The 20,210-nt window shown below is 39.6% G+C and overlaps 1 protein-coding gene across 4 annotated transcripts in view; it reads left to right on the top strand.

Annotated features, from left to right (window-relative positions):
* The window catches only part of Ophn1 (oligophrenin 1), a 396,257-nt gene that overhangs the window by 350,344 nt on the left and 25,703 nt on the right, over window positions 1-20,210 (top strand). For all 4 annotated transcript variants that reach the window (XM_087599762.1, NM_001107848.2, NM_001434037.1 and 1 more), the window contains 1 exon segment: window positions 5,792-5,939. In XM_087599762.1, the coding sequence (XP_087455888.1) occupies window positions 5,792-5,939 (148 nt within the window).

The raw sequence follows: 20,210 nt of genomic DNA, 5'->3' as shown, positions 1-20,210 counted from the left end.
AGAGCCTCCTTGGGTACCACCCCACTCTAGGAAATTTAGTTCCAGTAGGTCTAGGCACATCTTCTCTCACTGAAGCCCATCCAGACAGTCCAAGTGTGGGGGAGGATACAATGTCGGGGGACAGAGACTGAGATAGCACCCATTCTTCTTATGGGAACTATAAGAACAACAAGCTGCACATTTGCCACAAATATGTAGGGAGTTTAGGTTGTTTTCTTATAGAACTCAGGGATTATATTACCCACAATGGGCTGGGCCCTCCCCATCAACCACTAATTGAGAGAATATCTTATTGCTAGATGTTATGGATGCATTTTCTCAACTGAGATTCCTTACTCTCAGATGACTATAGCTGTGTCAAGTTGACACAAAACTATCCAGGACAAAAACTAACAATAGAACTACTATATGAATCAGCTATCCAATTCCTGAGCATTTACCCAAAGGACTCTATACCATTCCACAGAGATACTTACACATCCATGTTTACTGCTGTTCTGTAAACAATGGCAAGAAAATGGAACTAGCCTAGATATCCTTCGATGGATGAATGGATAATGAAAATGTAATACACATACACAATGGATTGTGTTCGACCATAAAGAAAAATGAAGTCTGCAGGGAAATAGATGGAATTAGAAAAGATATCGAGGCAACCCATTTCAGAAAGAGAAACACTGTGCACTCTCCCTCATGTAGAGATCCTAGCAAATTTTAAAGATGTGAATTTGTGTGGGAGTAAATATTTGTAGATTCCAGGAAACTGAGAAGGGGCCTATGAGAGGAGACAAAAGTGTTGTTTCAAGAGAGAGGAGCTGGGAGGGTAATAGAACATGTGTGGTCTGAACATTAGGAGGGGAATGCTGGGTATAGTAATGTTACATAAGACATCAGTGAGGGTGCAGTGCAGAGAGATGAGGGAGAGGAAAAGAGGAGTAGTCAACAAAAGCTTAAGTATATATGAAAATGTCATAAGAGAACTTGCTAAATCTCAACAACAACTAAAACAATAACAGCAACAGTAATAATAATCTAAGAGACATGAAATAAAGTGAATATATATGCTATGTTTAAAAACAGATAAACCAGTTAAACAACCCCATAACTCCTAAGGAAATAGAAGCAGTCATTAAAGGTCTCCCAACCAAAAACAGCCCAGGTCCAGACGGGTGTAGTGCAGAATTCTATCAGACCTTCATAGAAGACCTCATACCAATATTATCCAAACTATTCCACAAAATTGAAACAGATGGATCACTACCGAATTCCTTCTATGAAGCCACAATTACTCTTATACCTAAACCACACAAAGACCCAACAAAGAAAGAGAAATTCAGACCAATTTCCCTTATGAATATCGACGCAAAAATACTCAATAAAATTCTGGCAAACCGAATCCAAGAAAACATCAAAACAATCATCCACCATGATAAAATAGGCTTCATCCCAGGCATGCAGGGATGGTTTAATATACGGAAAACCATCAACGTGATCCATTATATAAACAAACTGAAAGAACAAAACCACATGGTCATTTCACTAGATGCTGATAAAGCATTTGACAAAATCCAACACCCCTTCATGATAAAAGTCCTGGAAAGAACAGTAATTCAAGGCCCATACCTAAACATAGTAAAAGCCATATACAGCAAACCAGTTGCTAACATTACACTAAATGGAGAGAAACTTGAAGCAATCCCACTAAAATCAGGGACTAGACAAGGCTGCCCACTCTCTCCCTACTTATTCAATATAGTTCTTGAAGTTCTAGCCAGAGCAATCAGACAACAAAAGGAGGTCAAGGGGATACAGATCGGAAAAGAAGAAGTCAAAATATCACTATTTGCAGATGATATGATAGTATATCTAAGTGATGCCGAAAGTTCCACCAGAATACTACTAAACCTGATAAACAACTTCAGCAAAGTGACTGGGTATAAAATTAACTCAAATAAATCAGTAGCCTTCCTCTACACAAAAGAGAAACAAGCCGAGAAAGAAATTAGGGAAATGACACCCTTCATAATAGACCCAAATAATATAAAGTACCTCGGTGTGACTTTAACCAAGCAAGTAAAAGATTTGTTCAATAAGAACTTCAAGACTCTGAAGAAAGAAATTGAAGAAGACCTCAGAAGATGGAAAGATCTCCCATGCTCATGGATTGGCAGGATTAATATAGTAAAAATGGCCATTTTACCAAAAGTGATCTACAGATTCAATGCAATCCCCATCAAAATATCAATCCAATTCTTCAAAGAGTTAGACAGAACAATTTGCAAATTCATCTGGAATAACAAAAAACCCAGGATAGCTAAAGCTATCCTCAACAATAAAAGGACTTCAGGGGGAATCACTATCCCTGAACTCAAGCAGTATTACAGAGCAATAGTGATAAAAACTGCATGGTATTGGTACAGAGAAAGACAGATAGACCAGTGGAACAGAATTGAAGACCCAGAAATGAACCCACACACCTATGGGCACTTGATTTTAGACAAAGGAGCCAAAACCATCCAATGGAAAAAGATAGCATTTTCAGCAAATGGTGCTGGTTCAACTGGAGGGCAACATGTAGAAGAATGCAGATCGATCCATGCTTATCACCCTGTACAAAGCTTAAGTCCAAGTGGATCAAGGACCTCCACATCAAACCAGACACACTCAAACTAATAGAAGAAAAACTAGGGCAGCATCTGGAACACATGGGCACTGGAAAAAATTTCCTGAACAAAACACCAATGGCTTATGCTGTAAGATCAAGAATCGACAAATGGGATCTCATAAAACTGCAAAGATTCTGTAAGGCAAAGGACACTGTGGTTAGGACAAAACGACAACCAACAGATTGGAAAAAGATCTTTACCAATCCTACAACAGATAGAGGCCTTATATCCTAAATATACAGAGAACTCAAGAAGTTAGACCGCCGGGAGACAAATAACCCTATTAAAAATGGGGTTCAGAACGAAACAAAGAATTCACAGCTGAGGAATGCCGAGTAGCTGAGAAACATCTAAAGAAATGTTCAACATCTTTAGTCATAAGGGAAATGCAAATCAAAACAACCCTGAGATTTCACCTCACACCAGTGAGAATGACTAAGATCAAAAACTCAGGTGACAGCAAATGCTGGCGAGGATGCGGAGAAAGAGGAACACTCCTCCATTGTTGGTGGGATTGCAGACTGGTAAAACCATTCTGGAAATCAGTCTGGAGGTTCCTCAGAAAATTGGACATTGAACTGCCTGAGGATCCAGCTATACCTCTCTTGGGCATATACCCAAAAGATGCCCCAACATATAACAAAGACACGTGCTCCACTATGTTCATAGCAGCCTTATTCATAATAGCCAGAAGCTGGAAAGAACCCAGATGCCCTTCAACAGAGGAATGGATAGAGAAAATGTGGTACATCTACACAATGGAATATTACTCAGCTATCAAAAACAATGACTTTATGAAATTCGTAGGCAAATGGTTAGAACTGGAAAATATCATCCTGAGTGAGCTAACCCAATCACAGAAAGACATACATGGTATGCACTCATTGATAAGTGGCTATTAGCCCAAATGCTTGAATTACCCTAGATGCCTAGAACAAATGAAACTCAAGATGGATGATCAAAATGTGAATGCTTCACTCCTTCTTTAAAAGGGGAACAAGAATACCATTGGCAGGGAATAGAGAGGCAAAGATTAAAACAGACATAGAAGAAACACCCATTCAGAGCCTGCCCCACAAGTGGCCCATACATATACAGCCATCCAATTAGACAAGATGGATGAAGCAAAGAAGGGCAGGCTGACAGGAACCGGATGTAGATCTCTCCTGAGAGACACAGCCAGAATACAGCAAATACAGAGGCGAATGCCAGCAGCAAACCACTGAACTGAGAATAGGACCCCCATTGAAGGAATCAGAGTAAGAACTGGAAGAGCTCGAAGGGGCTCGAGACCCCTTATGAACAACAATACCAAGCAACCTGAGCTTCCAGAGACTAAGCCACTACCCAAAGACTATACATGGACTGACCCTGGACTCTGACCTCATAGGTAGCAGTGAATATCCTAGTAAGAGCACCAGTGGAAGGGGAAGCCCTTGGTCCTGCTAAGACTGAACCCCCAGTGAACTAGATTGTTGGGGGGGAGGGCGGCAATGGGGGGAGGGTGGGGAGGGGAACACCCATATGGAAGGGGAGGGGGAGGAATTAGGGGGATGTTTGCCTGGAAATGGGGAAAGGGAATAACACTCGAAATGTAAATAAGAAATACTCAAGTTAATAAAAAAAAAAAAAAAGAAGGGGAGGCGGGGGATTAGGGGGATGTTTGCCCAGAAACCGGTAAAGGGAATAACATTCGAAATGTAAATAAGAAATACTTAAGTTAATAAAAAAATACATAAAAAAGTGATAAGAAATGCTAAAGTCAATACAACAAAAAATGAGCAAATTGTCAGGAAAGAAAGAAATAGGAAGTGTTGGGTGGAGGGAGGGTTGTCCGTGTTTAGGTTCATTGAGTTGGAAGGCCTTCATGAGAGTGTTTTAAATGGAATTCTGGAAAGTGGAGTGAGCAAACTATATGGATAGTTAGAGAGAGAGAGAGAGAGAGAGAGAGAGAACGAGCTAGCCAGCTGTGTTCTCATCATACGATGACCAGTCAGTACACAGGTTATGGTATGTATAAGGTATGATAAGGAATGATTGTAGCTATTATAATTCTAGGGCAGAAGTTTGCAAAAATGCTACCTAACTATTTCAAATAGTAATACTGACAGGAGAACCAAATATGTGACCTAAAATTATACGGCTCAACATTCATCGACTTACTACCACTTACTACTACTATTCATCCACTACTGTTTTATTTTCTCTTCCTTTCAACTGTGTAATATGTATTCACCTATGATTTACATACAATGTTCCTATTAATTTTCCCACATTTACATAACCATTCCACCTATTAACAGTTCCGATCACACCTACACTTGTACTGCTCCAGCCCCTCTTCTGAATAACATCCAAGGCACTTTGTGGTTTTCAATTTAATTTTACTTCTATTTTTGAAATAATTAATATGCCATAGTATGAAAATTTCTGTAGAACAGAATAATATGAGATAAAACCAATGTTCTTCTCTCCCTTAATCAGCATTCAGACAAACAATGGATCCAGATCCCTTAAGTGTCCTTTCAGAAATATTGAGTGCATATATGTATATGTACACACGAGTGTGTTTAAAGATTTATTTATTTATTTATTTAATGTATACGAGTACACTGTAGCTGTCTTCAGACACACCAGACCTCATTACAGATGGTTGTGAGCCACCATGTGGCTGCTGGGAATTGAACTCAGGACCTCTGGAAGAGCAGTCGGAACTCTTAACTGCTGAGCCATTTCTCCAGCCCACGAGTGTGTTTAATATCCTTTACCCTCACCTCTACCCATATAAAGCAGCTAAATTCACTTAATTATCACATCCTATTGGGTAGTTGCTGTTATCCTCATATTCTAATTGAGAGAGGACACATAACCTCAAGTCTTGCTGGGAGTATAAAATCCAGGGATGTTTTGCTGCCTTTTCTTTGCATACTTTTCCACACTGAGGGGCCACTAAGATGCACTCTTCGTGATAGGAGACATTGGAATACTTGCTGGTAGTTAGAGTGAGAAAATTTCCTCAGTCCCCTTATCCATTTTATTATTCACATGGTTGACCAGATACCCCAATGCAATGCATCCATGAGTCCTTTGCCTAATTGTCTCCTGGATATCTTTCTTCTCTACAGATTTATTTAGGGCCACCTGAAGATAGCCAAGTACCTCCAGTGCCTCCACCTCGAGTGACAGCAAGAAGACACAAACCAATCACAATCTCGAAGCGCTTGCTGAGAGAAAAGGCAGTGTTCTACACTCCTTCCCTGGATGACGTTGAAGGTCAGTGGTTAGCTTCTGCATTATGATTACATACAAAAAAAATATTGAAGGGGAGAGATGGAAGTGTGGCTAGTTGCTCCATACAATGATGAACCTTTCTTACTTCTTTGGCTTGTAAGTAGTCAGGAGAAGCAAGGCTTATAGTTCATATTCTAAGAGGAAATTAGATTATTGAAAGTTGACAGGGCAGGGGTGAATCTTAAATGGAAGTTACGTGGTCCTTACAAGGCTAGCAGTAAATCTACGTTATTCTTAAGCTATTCTAGCACATTGAAATATATGAGAAAGTCTCTTGCTAAGTGTTCTGGGAATGTAATTCAAATACAGCTACCATGGCTTGAATAACTGCTATGTTCTAAGTCATATTCTAGAGGCCAAATGAAATTATGCTGTGTGCCCCTGCCTTCATGGTGCTTAAATGATAAATATAGAGCTATGGAAAAACAAACGAACACCACCATCCAATGGAAGGATTGTTAATGAAGAGACTACAGATATTCTAAGTGAGCCTTAGTTCCCTACCACTTCACGCAGACTACTTTTTATTAAGGTTACCTATGACGTCCACGTGACCAAACCAAGTACCCCACTGTTCTTGCGAGTTAATGAGCAACACGTGACAGTCAACTCCTCTCTCTTCTGTAGCGCACTAAGCTTGGCTCTCAGGACACCAGGCTTGTTCCTCCTTCTTCCGTCTCATCCTCCTCTTCTGGTTTTCTTTCTTGTTCTGCTTTTGATAGGTTTGAACAACACAGAGGTCTTAACCCTCTTCCCTATGCTTTTTTCTACACAATCTCTGTAAGTCTCCAACACATAAATATGTAATTGCTGCAGGTGACTCCCAGATCTTTTTAACACAGGATTCATTCTCCTATTTATTGTTATCTCTAAGTGTTCATTGAAATTCTCCATAGATTGACGCATTGAGATCTAGAATTCAAGATGAATAGAACATAACTTGTATTGCATTTTAGTGTGGTGGCTGCAACCTAGACTTTGTATAAGGAATGACAGGTTATTATTCTGTCGCTAAGCTGTCCACACCTCTTCCTCAGCCCAAAGCATAATGCTTGAGTACTTATTGTTTCTGGCTCTAATCTTGTGAGCACTTCTACACAGCTTTCAGCTTCAGTCACCTGAAGACTGGGGTCAAGAACATTGGTCTTTTCCTCCCGGCGCTTCCTTTTTCCCTTACATCAGATCCGTCAGTGATTCCTTCTGGCTGTGGCTGCACATCACATGCTAAATCCTTAGTTTCCCTTGGACCACACACACTGAGCATCTCCCCCTCTTCCCAGCTGTCATCTCGGGCCTGCTTGACTGACTGCCTCTAATCCATTCTCCAAAGCAGTCAGTAAATTGTACATCCTTTCAAAAATGTGAAACACATGACCTCATTCCCTCGGCTCCAAACTCTCAGTGACCTCTCCATGTTTCGAATAAAATTTGTTTTTATGCTATTTTCTGTGACCCCTGCTTATCCATCTGAGCTCCCTTGATGTACTTTGTCTCCTTTGCTCTTTCTCTTCTAGTTTCATGTGTCTTGCTATCCCTAATGGGTGTCGAGTTTACAAATGCCGTCTCCTTGTAGAGATTTTTTCTGAGCCCCCAAGCTAAAAAGTTATTCTTTCCTATCCCTTACACTGCTTTCCTTTACTCATGTCACCTGCTACTACTTGATGACATATTTAATATCTCTTTTTCCCATAAGAATATTAGATGTATTTTTTATTGCCTGGTCTGAGGACAATGTCTACTATACATTGTGCATGTTTAGTACATGTTTATAATGTGAATGAATGGAGGTATTAGGAGTATGAAAAGAAAGGGATTATTTAGCTTAATGGATCACTTTCATAGAGAAGGAATAGAAAATGGAAAATGAACAGGGGCATGGAATGTTTTGTTACCCCATATTTTATGGAATAAGTTTGTTTACAACTTTCCCTAATCAAAGTTTATACCAGTAGACAGTTTTTTTAGGACTCTATCCTGTACACCAGCACAGCCCTTGCTACATAGTAAGTGCCCAATTAACAAGTGTATTAAATGAATAAGCTGGAGGTCAGTAGACCTAAGGTCTAATTTTATTTTGGTCATTAGCCTGTTAAGTAGCTTGAATTAGCCACTTCTCCTATCTGAGGCTCAGTTTGCCTTGTTCTGTGGTAAGGGCTTTGTGCCAGATTTTCAGTGAGATTACAGTCTACACACTGGTATTTTTAATTTTTGGATTGGTAAAGAGTTCCAAGGCCACAAAAGCTACCCTTTTCAATTATATATCTCAGTACAGTTTATTTTGTGCAACCACCTTATTTGAAAATACTTGCATTATCCTAAAAGAAAACTTTCCTGTTCCTCCTTCTTGCCAGCTTCTGGCAAGGACTTTATATCCCTAGAGACTTAACTCATTCTGAAAATGTCATATAAATCAACTCATATTCTGTATAGTCTTTTATTGTTAGCAAGTTATTCTGGAGTATATATACTTTGTACTGCTGTATAGTATTTCAGGGGATGAATATACTACATTTTGTTTATCCATTCTTCAATGAATGAAAACTTAAATTGTTTTTATGTTTTAGCTATTATGAATAACACTGCGAGAAATAGTGACATGGCTGTGGCTGGTAAATGTCTCACTTCAGTCATCTTGAGTATATTGCTGACTCATATGTTTACTCCGAAGTTAAGCTTTTGGAGAATGACCATGCTAATTTACAAAGCTGGTGTGCAATTTTATTTTTTTTCACTGGCAATGAATGGTGGCTCAAATTTCTCTATATTCTTGTCAGTGTTTGTTATATAGGCTGACATCTTTATTCTGGACAAATTAAGTACCATAAACCTATAATCTGATTTAATCCTCATTGTTTCAGTATGGGGTAGACAGCTGAAATTCATTATATAAAGAAGTCATTTGTAGCTCAGACAAGGTAAGTAATTTGTCCAGTTAACACTACTACCAAAGGAGAAGACAGTAATTTGTACCTATCTGTTTCATCTCAAATCATATTCGCCTACTAAATGTGCCATGGTACTTCTTAAAACATACCTCAACACCATTTTTTATTTTTTATTGTACATTTTATGTATTTTCATTTCAAATGTTATCCCCTCTCCTGGTTTCCCCTCCAGAACCCCCCTATCCCATACCCCCTCCCCCTGTTTCTATGATGGTCCTCCCCCTCCCACACACCCACCAACTCCCACTTCACCACCATGGCATTATCCTACTGGAGAATTGAGCCTTCACAGGACCAAGGGCCTTTCCTCCCATTGATGCCCCCAACAAGGCCATCCTCTGGTACATATGTGGCTGGAGCCATGGGTCCCTCTATGTTGGTTGGTGGTTTAGTCCCTGGGAGCTCTGGTTGGTTGAAATTGTTGTTCTTCCTATGGGGTTGCAAGCCCCTCAGCTTCTTCAGTCCATCTCCTAACTCCTCCATTGGGGTCCCTGTGCTCAGTCCAATGGTTGGCTGTGAGCATCCACATCTGTACTTTTTGTGCTCTGGCTGAGCCTCTCAGGAGACAGCTATGTTGGGCTCCTGTCAGCTAGCACTTCTTGGCATCTACAATAGTGTCTGAGTTTGGTGTTTGTATCTAGGATGGGTCTCCAGGTGGGGCAGTGTCTGGATGGCCTTTCCTTCAGTGTCTGCTCCACTCTTTGTCCTCATATTTCCTTTAGACAGGAGCCATTCTTGGTTAAAATTTTGACTATGAGTAAGTGGCCCCATCCCCCAATGGGGGGCCTTGCCTAAACTCTGGATATAGTCTGTACAGGTTCTCCCTCTCCTTTGTTGGGCATTTCATCTACTCTCATCCCTGTTGAGTCCTGGGAGCCTCTTGCTTTCCTGGGATCTGGGACTTGCTGGTGACTACCCCCAGTTCCCCATCCCCCAGAACTACACACCTCTGTTCAAATTATTGACCCCTCTCCTCCCATACCTGATACTGTCCCCCTTTCCCCTTCCCCCTCCTTTCTTCCTCCCAAGTCTTCCTCCCATCCTCTAACTCCTGTATTTTGTTCCCCCTTCCACGTTTTGATCTTACTTCTTGAGCTTCATATGGTCTGTGAATTATATCATGGATATTCTGAGCTTCTGGGCTAATATGTATTTATCAGTGAGTACATCCCATGTATCTTTTTTGTGACTGGGTTGCCTCACTCAAGATGATATTTTCTAGGTCCATCCATTTGCTTAAGAATTTCATGAAGTCATTGTATTTAATAGCTGAGTAGTACTCCATTGTGTAAATGTAACACATTTTCTGTATTCATTCCTCTGTTGAAGCATATCTGGCTTCTTTCCAGCTTCTGGCTATAATAAATAAGGCTGCTATAAACATAGTGGAACATGTGTTCTTTTTATATGTTGGAGGATATTTTGGGTATATGCCCAGGACTGGTATAGCTGGGTAATCAGGTTGTATTATGTCTAATTTTCAGAGGAACCAGCAGACTGATTTCCAGAATGGTTGTACCAGTTTTAAATCCCACCAACAATGGAGGAGTGTTCCTCTTTCTCCACACTCTCGCCAGCATTTGCTGTCACCTGAGTTTTTGAACTTAACCATTTGGACTGGTTTGAGGTGGAATCTCACAGTTGTTATGATTTGCATTTCCCTGATGGCTAAGGATGTTGAACATTTCTTTAGGTGTTTCTTGGCCGTTCAATAGTCCTCAGTTGAAAATGTTTTGTTTAGTTCTGTGTCCCATTTTTAATAGTGTTATTTGGTTCTCTGGAATCTAACTTCTTGAGTTCTTTGTATATATTGGATATTAGCCCTCTATCAAATGTAGGATTAGTAAAGATCTTATCCCAATTTGTTGGTTGGCATTTTTTCCTATTGACAGCATCCTTTGTCTTATAGAAGCTGTGCAATTTTATGAGTTCCCATTTGTCTGTTGGTGATCTTAGAGCATAAGCCATTGGTGTTTTGTTCAGGAAAATTTCCCTAGTGCCCATGTGATTGAGACTCTGCCTCACTTTCTCTTTTTTTTTTTTAAAGTATTTATCAATCTGAAAATCTACATATCTTTTTTTTTTTTTGGTTCTTTTTTTCGGAGCTGGGGACCGAACCCAGGGCCTTGCGCTTCCTAGGTAAGCGCTCTACCACTGAGCTAAATCCCCAGCCGCACTTTCTCTTTTATTAGTTAAAATCATCTGGTTTTATATGGAGGTCCTTGATCCACTTGGACTTAAGCTTTATACAGGATGATAAGAATGGGTCAATGTGCATTTTTCTACATGCTGACCTCCAATTGAACCAGCACCATTTGTTGAAAATGCTGTCTTTTTTCAACTGTATGATTTTAGCTCCTTTGTCAAAGATCAAGTGACCATAGGTGTGTGGGTTCATTTATGGGTCTTCAATTCTGTTCCATTGATCTACATGCCTGTCTCTGTGCCAATACCATGAAGTTTTTATCATGATTGCTTTCTAATAAACTCAAGGTCAGGGATGGTGATTCCCCCAGAAGTTCTTCTAGTATTGAGAATGTTTTTCATTATCCTGGTTTTTTTGTTGTTCCAAATGTATTTGCAAGTTGCTATTTCTAACTCTATAAAGAATTGAGTTAGACTTTGATGAGGATTGCATTGAATTTGTAGATTGCTTTTGGAAAGATGGCCATTTTTACTATATTAATCCTGCCAATCCATGAGTGTGGAAGATTTTTCCATCTTCTGAGATCTTCAGTTTCCTTCTTGAGAGACTTGAAGTTCTTGTCATATTGATCTTTCACTTGCTTGGTTAGAGTCACACCACGGTATTTTATATTATTTGTGACTATTGTGAAGGGTGTCGTTTCCCTAGTTTCTTTCTCTGCTTGTTACTCTTTTCTGTAGAGGAAGGCTACTGATTTATTTGAGTTAATTTTATACCCAGCCACTTTGCTGAAGGTGTTTATCAGGTTTAGTAGTTCTCTGGTGGAACTTTTGGGGTCACTTAAATATACTATCATATCATCTGCAAATAGTGATATTTTGACTTCTTCTTTTCCAATCTGTATCCCTTTGATCTCTTTTGTTGTCTGATTGCTCTGGCTAGGACTTCAAGAACTATATTGAATAATTGGGAGAGAGTGGACAGTGTTCTCTAGTCCCTGATTTTAGTAGGATTGCTTCAAGTTTCTCTCCATTTAATTTGATGTTGGCTGCTGGTTAGCTGTATATTGTTATATCGAATTCCTGATCTTTACAGGACTTTTATCATAAAGAGATGTTGAATTTTGTCAAAAGCCTTCTCAGCATTTAATGAGATGATCATATGGTTTCTTCTGTTGAATTTATTTACATAGTGGATTATGTTGATGGACAGCCATATATTAAGCCATCCCTGCATCCCTGGGTTGAAGCCTACTTGATCATGGTGGATGATCATTTTAATGTGTTCTTTGATTCAGTTTGCTAGAATTTTATTGAGTATTTTTACATCTATATTCATAGGGAAATTGGTCTGAAGTTCTCTTTCTTTGTATGGTCCTTGTGTGGTTTAGGCATAATTCTGGCTTTATAGAACAAATTTGGTAGTGTTTCTTCTGTTTCTATTTTGTGGAATAGTTTGAAGAGTATTGGTATTTGGTCTTCTTTGAAGGTCTGATAGAATTCTGCACTAAACCCATATGGTCCTGAGCTTTTTTTTGTTGTTGTTGTTGTTGGGAGACTGCTTCTATTTCTTATGGATTATAGGACTGTTTATATGGCTTATTTGATCCTGATTTAACTTTGATACCTGATATCTCTCTAGAAAATTGTTTGTTACCTCCAGATTTTCCAGTTTTGTTGAGCCTAAGCTTTTGTAGTAGGATCTGATGATTTTTGGATTCCCTCAGTTTCTATTGTTATGTCTCTCTTTTCATTTCTTATTTTGTTAATTTGGATGTTGTCTCTGTGTCCTCTGGTTAGTCTGGCTAAGGGTTTATCTATGTTGTTGGTTTCTCAAAAAGCAGGTCCTGGTTTTGTCAATTCTTTGCATAGTTCTTTTTGTTTCTATTTGGTTGATTTCAGCCCTGCGTTTTATTATTTCCTGCCTTCTACTCATCTTGGGTGGATTTGCTTCTTTTTGTTCTAGAGGTTTCAGTTATGTCATTAAGCTGTTAGTGTATGTTCTCTCCAGTTTCTTTTTGGAGGCACTCAGAGCTATGAGTTTCCTCTTAGCATTGCTTTCATTGTGTCCCATAAGTTTGGTATATTGTGCCTTCATTTTCATTAAATTCTAAAAAGTCTTTAAGTTCTTTATTTCTTCCTAGAACAAGTTATCATTGAATAGAGCAATGTTTGGATTCCTTGTGTATGTGGGCATTCTGTTGTTTTTGTCGTTATTGAAGACGAGCCTTAGTCCATGGTGATCTGATAGGATGATAAATGGGATTATTTCAATCTTCTTGTATCTGTTAAGGCCTGTTTTGTGACCAGTTATATGGTCAATATTGAAGAAGGTACCATGAGGTACTGAGAAGATGGTTATATCCTTTTGGTTTTAGGAGGAAATGTTCTGTAGATACCTGTTATATCCATTTCTTTTCACTATGTCTCTGTTTAGTATCTGTTTCCATAATCTGTCCATTGATAAGAGTGGAGTGTTGAAGTCTCCCATTATTATTGTGTGAGGTGCTATGTGTGCTTTGAACTTTAGTAATGTTTCTTTTATGAATGTGGGTACCCTTGCATTTGGAACATATATGTTCAGAATTGAAAGTTCATCTTGGTAGATTTTTCCTTGAATGTGTATAAAACATCCTTCTCTGTCTTTTTTGATGTTTTGGTTGAAAGTCAATTTTATTCTATATTAGAATGACTACTCCAGCTTGTTTCTTGGGACCATTTGCTTGGAAAATTATTTTCCAGCTTTTTATTCTGAGGTAGTATCTTTTTTGATACTAATGTGCATTTCCTGTATGTAGTAAAATGCTGGGTCCTGTTTATGTATCCAGTCTCTTAGTCTATGTCTTTTCACTGGAGAATTGAATCCATTAATGTTAAGAGATATTAAGGAATAGTTATTGTTGCTTCCTGCTATTTTTGTTGTTGGGGTAGAATTGTGTTTGTATGGGAATCTTCATTTGGGTTTGTTGAAAGAAGATTGCTTTCTTGCTTTTTCTTTCTTTTTTTTTTTATTAACTTGAGTATTTCTTATATACATTTCGAATGTTATTCCCTTTCCCGGTTTCCCGGCAAACATCCCCCTCCCCCCTCCCCTTCCTTATGGGTGTTCCCCTCCCAACCCTCCCCCCATTGCCGCCCTCCCCCCATAGACTAGTTCACTGGGGGTTCAGTCTTAGCAGGACCCAGGGCTTCCCCTTCAACTGGTGCTCTTACTAGGATACTCATTGCTACCTATGGGGTCAGAGTCCAGGGTCAGTCCATGTATAGTCTTTAGGTAGTGGCTTAGTCTCTGGAAGCTCTGGTTGCTTGGCATTGTTGTACTTTTGGGGTCTCGAGCCCCTTCAAGCTCTTCCAGTTCTTTCTCTGATTCCTTCAATAGGGGACCTATTCTCAGTTCAGTGGTTTGCTGCTGGCATTCGCCTCTGTATTTGCTGTATTCTGGCTGTGTCTCTCAGGAGCGAACTACATCCGGCTCCTGTCGGTCTGCACTTCTTTGCTTCATCCATCTTGTCTAATTGGGTGGCTGTATATGTATGGGCCACATGTGGGGCAGGCTCTGAATGGGTGTTCCTTCAGTCTCTGTTTTAATCTTTGCCTCTCCCTTCCCTGCCAAGGGTATTCTTTTTCCTCATTTAAAGAAGGAGTGAAGCATTCACATTTTGATCATCCGTCTTGAGTTTCGTTTGTTCTAGGGATCTAGGGTAATTCAAGCATTTGGGCTAATAGCCACTTATCAATGAGTGCATACCATGTATGTCTTTCTGTGATTGGGTTAGCTCACTCAGGATGATATTTTCCAGTTCCAACCATTTGCCTACGAATTTCATAAACTCGTTGTTTTTGATAGCTGAGTAATATTCCATTGTGTAGATGTACCACATTTTCTGTATCCATTCCTCTGTTGAAGGGCATCTGGGTTCTTTCCATTTTCTGGCTATTATAAATAAGGCTGCGATGAACATAGTGGAGCACGTGTCTCTTTTATATGTTGAGTCATCTTTTGGGTATATGCCCAAGAGAGGTATAGCTGGATCCTCAGGCAGTTCAATGTCCAATTTTCTGAGGAACCTCCAGACTGATTTCCAGAATGGTTTTACCAGTCTGCAACCCCACCAACAATGGAGGAGTGTTCCTCTTTCTCCACATCCTCGCCAGCATCTGCTGTCACCTGAGTTTTTGATCTTAGCCAATCGCACTGGTGTGAGGTGAAATCTCAGGGTTGTTTTGATTTGCATTTCCCTTATGACTAAAGATGTTGAACATTTCTTTAGGTGTTTCTCAGCCATTCGGCATTCCTCAGCTGTGAATTCTTTGTTTAGCTCTGAACCCTATGTTTTAATAGGGTTATTTGTTTCCCTGCGGTCTAACTTCTTGAGTTCTTTGTATATTTTGGATATAAGGCCTCTATCTGTTGTAGGATTGGTAAAGATCTTTTCCCAATCTGTTGTTTGCCGTTTTGTCCTAACCACAGTGTCCTTTGCCTTACAGAAGCTTTGCAGTTTTATGAGATCCCATTTGTCGATTCTTGATCTTAGAGCATAAGCCATTGGTGTTTTGTTCAGGAAATTTTTTCCAGTGCCCATGTGTTCCAGATGCTTCCCTAGTTTTTCTTCTATTAGTTTGAGTGTGTCTGGTTTGATGTGGAGGTCCTTGATCCACTTGGACTTAAGCTTTGTACAGGGTGATAAGCATGAATCGATCTGCATTCTTCTACATGTTGCCCTCCAGTTGAACCAGCACCATTTGCTGAAAATGCTATCTTTTTTCCATTGGATGGTTTTGGCTCCTTTGTCAAAAATCAAGGGACCATAGGTGTGTGGGTTCATTTCTGGGTCTTCAATTCTATTCCATTGGTCTATCTGTCTGTCTCTGTACCAATACCATGCAGTTTTTATCACTATTGCTCTGTAATACTGCTTGAGTTCAGGGATAGTGATTCCCCCTGAAGTCCTTTTATTGTTGAGGATAGCTTTAGCTATCCTGGGTTTTTTGTTATTCCAGATGAATTTGCAAATTGTTCTGTCTAACTCTTTGAAGAATTGGATTGGTATTTTGATGGGGATTGCATTGAATCTGTAGATCACTTTTGGTAAAATGGCCATTTTTACTATATTGATCCTGCCAATCCATGAGCATGGGAGATCTTTGCATCTTCTGAGGTCTTCTTCAATTTCTTTCTTCAGTGTCTTGAAGTTCTTATTGTACAGATCTTTTACTTGCTTGGTTAAAGTCACACCGAGGTACTTTATATTATTTGGGTCTATTATGAAGGGTGTCGTTTCCCTAATTTCTTTCTCGGCTTGTTTCTCTTTTGTATAGAGGAAGGCAACTGATTTATTTGAGTTAATTTTATACCCAGCTACTTTGCTGAAATTGTTTATCAGCTTTAGTAGTGCTCTGGTGGAACTTTTGGGATCACTTAAATATACTATCATGTCATCTGCAAATAGTGATATTTTGACCTCTTCTTTTCCGATCTGTATCCCTTTGATCTCCTTTTGTTGTCTGATTGCTCTGGCTAGAACTTCAAGACCTATATTGAATAAGTAGGGAGAGAGTGGGCAGCCTTGTCTAGTCCCTGATTTTAGTGGGATTGCTTCAAGTTTCTCTCCATTTAGTTTAATGTTAGCAACTGGTTTGCTGTATATGGCTTTTACTATGTTTAGGTATGGGCCTTGAATTCCTATTTTTTCCAGGACTTTTATCATGAAGTGGTGTTGAATTTTGTCAAATGCTTTCTCAGCATCTAATGAAATGATCATGTGGTTCTGTTCTTTCAGTTTGTTTATATAATGGATCACGTTGATGGTTTTCCGTATATTAAACCATCCCTGCATGCCTGGGATGAAGCCTACTTGATCATGGTGGATGATTGTTTTGATGTGCTCTTGAATTCGGTTTGCCAGAATTTTATTGAGTATTTTTGCGTCGATATTCATAAGGGAAATTGGTCTGAAGTTCTCTTTCTTTGTTGTGTCTTTGTGTGGTTTAGGTATAAGAGTAATTGTGGCTTCGTAGAAGGAATTCGGTAGGGCTCCATCTGTTTCAATTTTGTGGAATAGTTTGGATAATATTGATATGAGGTCTTCTATGAAGGTTTGATAGAATTCTGCACTAAACCCGTCTGGACCTGGGCTTTTTTTGGTTGGGAGACCTTTAATGACTGCTTCTATTTCCTTAGGAGTTATGGGGTTGTTTAACTGGTTTATCTGTTCCTGATTTAACTTCGATACCTGGTATCTGTCTAGGAAATTGTCCATTTCCTGAAGATTTTCAAATTTTGTTGAATATAGGTTTTTATAGTAAGATCTGATGATTTTTTGAATTTCCTCCGAATCTGTAGTTATGTCTCCCTTTTCATTTCTGATTTTGTTAATTTGGACGCACTCTCTGTTTCCTCTCGTTAGTCTGGCTAAGGGTTTATCTATCTTGTTGATTTTCTCAAAGAACCAACTTTTGGTTCTGTTGATTCTTTCTATGGTCCTTTTTGTTTCTACTTGGTTGATTTCAGCTCTGAGTTTGATTATTTCCTGCCTTCTACTCCTCCTGGGTGTATTTGCTTCTTTTTGTTCTAGAGCTTTTAGGTGTGCTGTCAAGCTGCTGACATATGCTCTTTCCTGTTTCTTTCTGCAGGCACTCAGCGCTATGAGTTTTCCTCTTAGCACAGCTTTCATTGTGTCCCATAAGTTTGAGTATGTTGTATCTTCATTTTCATTAAATTCTAAAAAGTTTTTAATTTCTTTCTTTATTTCTTCCTTGACCAGGTTATCATTGAGTAGAGCATTGTTCAATTTCCACGTATATGTGGGCATTCTTCCCTTATTGTTATTGAAGACCAGTTTTAGGCCGTGGTGGTCCGATAGCACACATGGGATTATTTCTATCTTTCTGTACCTGTTGAGGCCCGTTTTTTGACCAATTATATGGTCAATTTTGGAGAAAGTAGCATGAGGAGCTGAGAAGAAGGTATATCCTTTTGCTTTAGGATAGAATGTTCTATAAATATCCGTTAAGTCCATTTGGCTCATGACTTCTCTTAGTCTGTCGACATCACTGTTTAATTTCTGTTTCCATGATCTGTCCATTGATGAGAGTGGGGTGTTGAAATCTCCCACTATTATTGTGTGAGGTGCAATGTGTGTTTTGAGCTTTAGTAAGGTTTCTTTTACGTATGTAGGTGCCCTTGTATTTGGGGCATAGATATTTAGGATTGAGAGTTCATCTTGGTGGATTTTTCCTTTCATGAATGTGAAGTGTCCTTCCTTATCTTTTTTGATGACTTTTAATTGAAAATTGATTTTATTTGATATTAGAATGGCTACTCCAGCTTGCTTCTTCTGACCATTTGCTTGGAAAGTTGTTTTCCAGCCTTTCACTCTGAGGTAGTGTCTGTCTTTGTCTCTGAGGTGTGTTTCCTGTAGGCAGCAGAATGCAGGGTCCTCGTTGCAGGGTCCAGTTTGTTAATCTATGTCTTTTTATTGGGGAGTTGAGGCCATTGATATTGAGAGATATTAAGGAATAGTGATTATTGCTTCCCGTTATATTCATATTTGGATGTGAGGTTATGTTTGTGTGCTTTCATTCTCTTTGTTTTGTTGCCAAGACGATGAGTTTCTTGCTTCTTCTAGGGTATAGCTTGCCTCCTTATGTTGGGCTTTACCATTTATTATCCTTTGTAGTGCTGGAATTGTAGAAAGATATTGTGTAAATTTGGTTTTGTCATGGAATATCTTGGTTTCTCCATCAATGTTAATTGAGAGTTTTGCTGGATACAGTAACCTGGGCTGGCATTTGTGTTCTCTTAGGGTCTGTATAACATCAGTCCAGGATCTTCTGGCCTTCATAGTTTCTGGCGAGAAGTCTGGTGTGATTCTGATAGGTCTCCCTTTATATGTTACTTGACCTTTTTCCCTTACTGCTTTTAATATTCTTTCTTTATTTTGTGCGTTTGGTGTTTTGACAATTATGTGACGGGAGGTGTTTCTTTTCTCGTCCAATCTATTTGGAGTTCTGTAGGCTTCTTGTATGTCTATGGGTATCTCTTTTTTTAGGTTAGGGAAGTTTTCTTCTATGATTTTGTTGAAGATATTTACTGGTCCTTTGAGCTGGGAGTCTTCACTCTCTTCTATACCTATTATCCTTAGGTTTGATCTTCTCATTGAGTCCTGGATTTCCTGTATGTTTTGGACCAGTAGCTTTTTCCGCTTTACATTATCTTTGACAGTTGAGTCAATGATTTCTATGGAATCTTCTGCTCCTGAGATTCTCTCTTCCATCTCTTGTATTCTGTTGGTGAAGCTTGTATCTACAGCTCCTTGTCTCTTCTTTTGGTTTTCTATATCCAGGGTTGTTTCCATGTGTTCTTTCTTGATTGCTTCTATTTCCATTTTTAATTCCTTCAACTGTTTGATTGTGTTTTCCTGGAATTCTTTCAGGGATTTTTGCGATTCCTCTCTGTAGGCTTCTACTTGTTTATTAATGTTTTCCTGTGTTTCCCTAATTGTGTTCATGTCTTTCTTGAAGTCCTCCAGCATCATGATCAAAAATGATTTTGAAACTAGATCTTGCTTTTCTGGTGTGTTTGGATATTCCATGTTTGTTTTGGTGGGAGAATTGGGCTCTGATGATGGCATGTAATCTTGGTTTCTGTTGCTTGGGTTCCTGCGCTTGCCTCTCGCCATCAGATTATCTCTAGTGTTACTTTGTTCTGCTATTTCTGACAGTGGCTAGACTGTCCTATAAGCCTGTGTGTCAGGAGTGCTGTAGACCTGTTTTCCTCTCTTTCAGTCAGTTCTGGGGACAGAGTGTTCTGCTTTCGGGCGTGTAGTTTTTCCTCTCTACAGGTCTTCAGCTGTTCCTGTGGGCCTGTGTCCCAAGCTCACCAGGCAGCTCTCCCGCAGCAGAAAATTTGGTCTTACCTGTGGTCCCGAGGCTCAGGTTCGCTCGTGGGGTGCTGCCCACGGGCTCTCTGCAGCGGCAGCAACCAGGAAGACCTGTGCCGCCCCTTCCGGGAGCTTCAGTGCACCAGGGTTCCAGATGGTCTTTGGCTTTTTCCTCTGGCGTCCGAGATGTGTGTGCAGGGAGCAGTCTCTTCTGGTTTCCCAGGGTTGTCTGCCTCTCTGAAGGTTTAGCTCTCCCTCCCACGGGATTTGGGTGCAGAGAA

The sequence above is a fragment of the Rattus norvegicus genome, chromosome X (genome assembly GCF_021556685.1).
Source record: "Rattus norvegicus strain SHRSP/BbbUtx chromosome X, alternate assembly SHRSP_T2T, whole genome shotgun sequence".
Lineage (NCBI taxonomy): Eukaryota > Metazoa > Chordata > Mammalia > Rodentia > Muridae > Rattus > Rattus norvegicus.
The sequence above is the reverse complement of the archived record's forward strand: the minus strand, read 5'-3'. Positions and strand labels throughout refer to the sequence as shown.